General features: G+C 46.3%; 1 protein-coding gene across 1 annotated transcript; it reads right to left on the bottom strand.

The window, feature by feature from the left end:
- Window positions 1-3,099: 3,099 nt before the first annotated feature.
- Window positions 3,100-5,243, bottom strand: ZC2HC1C (zinc finger C2HC-type containing 1C). The gene is made up of 2 exons (XM_062495145.1): window positions 4,032-5,243; window positions 3,100-3,367 (listed from the first exon to the last, which is right to left on the bottom strand). The coding sequence occupies exons 1-2, from the start codon at window positions 5,241-5,243 to the stop codon at window positions 3,101-3,103; spliced, it is 1,479 nt and encodes a 492-aa protein (XP_062351129.1). The 3' UTR covers window position 3,100.
- Between the last annotated feature and the right edge of the window lie 767 nt (window positions 5,244-6,010).

Raw genomic sequence — 6,010 nt, 5'->3', positions numbered from 1 at the left:
CCTACTGGTAGTATCTGGGAGCTGAATCAAGTGCCGTCATCCCAATGCAGTGTCCAGGGCAAGGATCGTTCCAGTGTGCCTGTCCATTGCTACCAAAAGCCAGGCAGGAGGAGAGCCCTCCTGGGAGGTGGTGAGAATCAGGTGCCCTGGTACAGCCAGGCTTGTTTGCCCTTGTGACTCTGCTCTCCTTTCCCCCACGTGCGTTGGAGCCAGTTCTCAGGTCAGGGTCCCGGCTTGAGGGTCGTTGGTCACATGCAACAGTGCCTTTGAGGACTGAAAAGTTGAGCCTGAGCCATGTCCAATAAGCAAGCACCAAGCTGATGAGAGTCGCTCTCCTGCAGTGCACTGCTATCTTCATTTCTCAATGCTCTGCAGTTGGGAAGCTAGGTGCACAGACTGGATTCCCCTTGGATCTAGTGGAGGATTAGGGTTCCTGACAGAGCCCTCTGCTCCACAATCTCATATGTGCCTTAGAGGATTCACGCTATCCAGGTTGTGCCTGTTACAGACCACGGATTTCACACCAGCCAGCTATGCAACAAAAAAAGCAGTTTAAAGGTAGCACCTTTGTCTTGGGCTGAAAATGGAAAGGCAGGCAGGCAGAAGTGCCTTTGAGCAGTTTCAAACCCTTTTTACTTCTCCCCTTCTTGCAGTGCTAGCTCCATACATGTTGGTCTCCTGCTAGTATTGCTATTGAATTGTTGTAGAGGAACACAACTTATGCCTGCTCTGACACTCTGGCTGAAAATTAGCTTGTTGTTGTCTTTCTTTGAAAGGTTAAAGGGTGGAGTGTTTTGGAATTTCTGTTTAAATAAATGTTTAAACTCATACTCCTGTGTTTGAACTCTCTTTCTTGTATTTTTTTTTCCAAGAGAGGAAAGGGAAATATGCATACAGTCATCTGGTTTTGTGGCATTCTGGTTTTGATTATTTTCTTTTGCTTATAGAAAGAGGGTGAAAGGGCTTTTAGGTTCTTTGCTCGGTTAAAGAAAAAAAAAAAAAGACAGTTTCTGTGTCCTTTCATTAAAAGAAACCAGCAACAACCAAACAAAAAACCATTCTTTTCTCATACTGCTACATCTCTTCCTAGTGACGTCAAGAACTTTTTTTTGTGTGTGTGTGTGTGTGTTTGTGTGTTTATTTCCACAGTTTGAGTGCCAAGTGGGGAAATGAGTAATGGGAAGAGAGGCTTAAAGGGAAGAAGTACCTGTTTCTCTCAGATGATCTTCACTGATCATTAAGGCCTACATAGAAGGGAGAACCTGACTGACACCTGCTCAGCCACCTCTTTCTGCACACTACTTAAAGCCTGTCACTTTTATCAGAAGTTTTATCAAATTGTGAAATATCTTGACAGGCAGAGCGGAGTTAAAGACTTAAAATGCACTAGAGATTTGGATGCTGAAAATGCAGCTTGTCTCTTGAGAGGGGGAATGTACTGCAGGAGCAATAGTGGAAGCTGAGCTGGCGTGAATAGCACAGCTTGAGTAATGCCAGTGTAACTAACCATGATAGCAAAGCAGCATCCTAAACCTCTCTGCTGAGCCTGATACTTTATCTAACATGTTACTAAGTTTTAAACCTGTTACCAGAGACTTCCTGGGTATTGAAACAATAGCAAAGAAGGGTGAACTGCCCACCTTAGCTCAAAACAGGTAACTGTTTTGGTAACAAATGAAGCCTGGTGATTAAAGTTTAATAACTTTTGTTTAATTTACAGTTTCAATCTTTTCAATATCAGTGTGAGCCATTTGCCTGTCAGTTATGAGAGGTTCCCCGACACATGGGTTTGTTTTATAGCATCAAATGCTTTTCTGTGTCTATCCACTGCTGACCTTTGGGGTCCACTAAATATAGTCAATAAAACATAGTGCAAGGGAAACAGAGTTAATATTAGAAGATTAGGCAGTGGTATTAAATTTTTTAACTAGTGTGTTCATATCACTTATACCTTTTATGAATTAAAGGAGGCTGGCATAAAGGTTTCAGTTTACCCCTTTCCTGCCTCTTGTCACCTCTTGCTATCCTGTTCTTTGAAACCCTGAAGTTAAAGCATTGTTCTTGCTTCTCTGATCAGTCTGGGTACAGTAAATTTTTTTCCCTTCTTTTGAGTTTGCTTTTTCTCTTGGGTTTGTACACGCATTGTTGGTTGGCACAGTGCAGCAATGATAGTTTCTGTGACCTTCATGCTTTTCCAGGGTGTGCCAAGGGATTGAGATTTCTGCTCACATATCTGTAGGACAGAAGCTCTCCAACCTCTTTCAGGAGTCAGGTTCACTCATTGAAGGCTGGAATATTTCTTCTTAATTCAGCTTCTGACTATTCCAGCTTAATCTAGTTGCTTTAGATCTTTCCCTAGGTTCCCATGAGCTGCTGCTATTATCTACTGGAGGACTTGCAAAAGGAGCTGCTGGAGTTTTTTTAATCCTTGTTTGCTTCTTGTTGCAACTTTCTCATACAAAGTGGTCATTCTTACTGTGAGGACACAGACCACTCTGTGACCATTTAAAATAACTTTTACACAAGAGAACTAGTTTAATATATTTAATAATCAGAATCTAGAAAAATAGCATCTTAAGAAAAAAAAAGAAGGGATATGTTTTTGTCACAGTTCCCTATCATTGAAGCAATCAAGATGAATATAAGCAGATGAGTTAAGGAAGGGTGCAAGCTTTGTTTTTTAGAGGTTCCTAGCAACTTGGCCTTCAGGAAAACTCGATTAAAAAAAAAAAATTAAATCTGACTGTGATTGTTGTTCTGTTGCCTCAAGGGCCTGGCTAATTCAGAGTATCCCTGTTGTTCTATGCACATGAATTGACATAAGGATTCAAACAATAAGTGCCTGCTATTGCTAGCTTTTATAACCCCTGGAATTTCTGATCCTGAGTTTCTTGTGCTGAGGAAAGGGGCATCTTTTGTGGGGCAACCTAGGGAGCAGGTCAAAGCGTACAAGTTCTGTTATTCAGCTTATTCATCCTGAGCTGTTCACTTGCTGTATGTAGAAGCTTGCAGCCAGTGTTGAGACTACAGAAAACAAAAGTCTATAGCTGGGAATCTGGAAAAAAACCAGCAGCAGCAGGTACAGTTGGGCACTGCCTGATCAGCGCCTCCTCTGTGGTGGAGGTGGGGGCTTGTTCTTTATGTTTTTGCATTTGGGAATATGCCTCTCAGCTACTCGGGGGGCAAACTTGCGTCCGCAGTAGGTGCAGGCAACATAGTCTGGATTTTCGATGGGAGGCAATGGGGGCAGGTCAGACACCTTCCTCCCCTTAGCGAGGATCTGCTGCACCTGGCGGGCCTGCGACAAGATCTGGATGAGAGCCTCGTGCTTCTGTTTCCAGTTGTTCTTTCTGGGTGGTGTTTTACTCTGCAGAAGGGAAAGGCAGTCAGGGCAACTGGGACCACCATCAGCTTTCATTCTCAAATTTGCACCCAGAGCCCAGCCCATGTCACCCATCCCCATGCCTTCCCTGTTGATGTAAAACCCAGCCTGGGAAGCTAGGTCCCACAGAGGGACTCAGAAAGACCAGCACAAAGGAGGATGTAAAGGAAATACTGATGGAAACATCAGTATTCAGGAAGAGCCTGAGGATAACCGGAAAAGCAAGCAGTATGGCTAAGGAACTAAAGAGGGTTGCTATATTTGCTTTGCAGGAACAGAGCTGCATATTTCCACTGCCTTCATTTTAACAGACTGTATTTTTATCTGGATTTTCAGTCGGCTCCCTGCAGCTCCTGATGTCATAGAGCTTTACTGCAGCAGAACCAGTATGCATCCTAACTACAGCAAGAGCTTTCCCCAGTAGTACACCCTTGACACATTATAAAGCCAAGTCAGCACTCCTGTCTCCATCTGAGATTTTAAATGGATCTATTTATCCATTTGGCAAGAACCTTTCAGAGGCAATAGCTGTATTATATCCCATAGCCCCATGTATATGGGAAGGTGCTTGCATCTCAGTCAGATGTTGGAGTGGAAGGAGTGTGAACAGTAGATGTTGATCCAGTGAGGCCAAGGGACTGCACATTACCTGAGGACTCCTTGAGCTCTTCCTCTGCTGATACTGTTCCAGTTCTGTTCCCCTAGCTCTGGCCTTGCTGGAGTCAAACACTTTCCTCTTGGACTCTTGGTTCTTGCCACAGATATTCATGTGTTTCTCGAGTCTTGTGCAGAGAAACTTACGTTTGCAGAAGCTGCACTGTCCAAAGCCCTCCTGCTCCACAGCACTGGCTTGCAGCATCTCTGCAGCTGGGTGGCTGTCTGCGAGGGGAGGGAGAGAAAGGCTATGTTTTGGGGCCACTTTTGAACAAGAAGCTAAATGCTCCATGGGTATGTTGTCTTGAATTTTGCTGTTGTTTGTTTTATCATATTTTGTGGCCATCAGCCACTCCTTGAGTTTTCCTACAGCCAGCTCTTGGGGGTGGAGAGTGGTGGCAGGCTTGGGGATAGTGTCCTCTGCAGACTGTGCCCCACTGAAGATCCCAACATCCGGCTTGTCTGCAGCTCTGAAAGTTTTCTGCTCAGGGCGCCTTGTAGCCTTTTGCTCACTGGTCCTCTCCACTTCACTTTCTCTTCTCTCCTCTACCTTGATAAGCTCCTTCTCTCTTTGAATCCTCCTAAGTGTCTCCTCTGTCCTCTTGAGCTTCTCTCCAAGAAGGGCCTTTTTCTCTTGAATTGCCTCTTCTAAGTTCCTTCTATCTGCCTCCAGTTTTAGGATGTTGGCCAGCTCTCTCCTGTATAGATGGGGAACTGATGGTCCAAGCTCTCCTGTCCAAGGGCAGAGCACTGCAGCTAACTGAGACCTTCCTGCTGGAACCATCCCTTTGCTTATTGAGCTTGATCTACAATTCGGAGTTTCCTTCACATATGGGGAACTTCCAGTGTTAAGCAGTGGAGCTCTTGCACTCTTCTGGTGAGAAATTGGTTGCAGGGGATAGGCACGGTCCACTCCTTCTTTATGTCTGCCTAATGATTTAGCTGACAGAGTACAGGCCTGGCTGATGAGATACTTGCTCTCTAGTCCACCTGACCAGAAGCCTCCATGCCTGAGCCTGTCCTGAGTGCTTTCTGCAGACCTAGAATAGGAATATCTTTGGTTCTTTTGTGCGTAGAGATCTTTTAAACTTTCCTCTTTGTCAAGTATGGATCCATGCTGAAAGTTGTTCTTCTGGTGTTTCATCTGGGAACCAGGAGAAAACTTAGTAGCTGCCACCTCAGGAGCCACCGGTGGAAAAAAAGCCATTCACTGCCTGAGAAAGAGCCTGAGATTAGAAGCAAAGCCATTACAAAAAATTTTATCCAAAACTTGACAAATCTTTTCCTAACAGTTTATGCATGGAGGCTGCAGACAGAGGTTATAATAAGTAAAGGTTTTGTAACTTTCCTGCTTTCTAGAAATCTTTACGTTCCTTCCATCTAGGGAGCTCCTATGCTGCTTCTTCAAGTCCCAACAATTTATGCAGCCAGAAATAAGACACACTTGTATTTCTTTTCTGTCTGCGCCCCTGCCTTATCATGGTAGCAGCAGAAATATACTGCAACGACAGAGGAATTGTTATACGCCCCAGGTACTTTCCCATAACGTGTCCCTTCAGTTCTGGCAATGTGATCCACCACTCTGTCACATAGATCTGACATTCAGGAGACCGACCAAGCTCGGCATAGTCTTTCTGTGGCTCATTCCACCATATCCTCCGAGGTGTGCTGGATGCTCAGGCCGCGGGGCGAGAGGGGTTACCTGCGGGGCTGCGCCGGCCTCCCTCCTCGGCAAGCTGCGTCGCCACACGCCGCGCTTATGGCCCGAGAGACTCGACCCCTCCTGCCGCTTCAGCTGTAGCTGCCCGCGGCTCCCGGGGCCCCGGCGCGGAGCCGTGCCCTGCGCGAGCTGCGCCCGCCGCGCCGCCCCGCGCACTGCTGGTGGCGGTTGCCGGGAGACCGGCGCCGCTCCGGCCGGCGCGCGCCCCTGGATCGGGTCCCGGCCGCGTGGCCGTTCCATTACGGCACGAGCCA

Source organism: Cinclus cinclus, chromosome 6 (assembly GCF_963662255.1).
Source record: "Cinclus cinclus chromosome 6, bCinCin1.1, whole genome shotgun sequence".
Taxonomy (NCBI): domain Eukaryota; kingdom Metazoa; phylum Chordata; class Aves; order Passeriformes; family Cinclidae; genus Cinclus; species Cinclus cinclus.
This window is presented reverse-complemented; position numbering and strand designations above follow the sequence as displayed.

Excerpts from the sequence above, each read along its gene's own strand:
- ZC2HC1C (XM_062495145.1), bottom strand. The coding sequence starts at position 5,243 with ATGGCTTTTTTTCCACCGGTGGCTCCTGAGGTGGCAGCTACTAAGTTT. Across the intron at positions 3,368-4,031 it reads AGAGCTCAAGGAGTCCTCAG|AGTAAAACACCACCCAGAAA; the intron begins GTAATGTGCAGT and ends TCCCTTCTGCAG.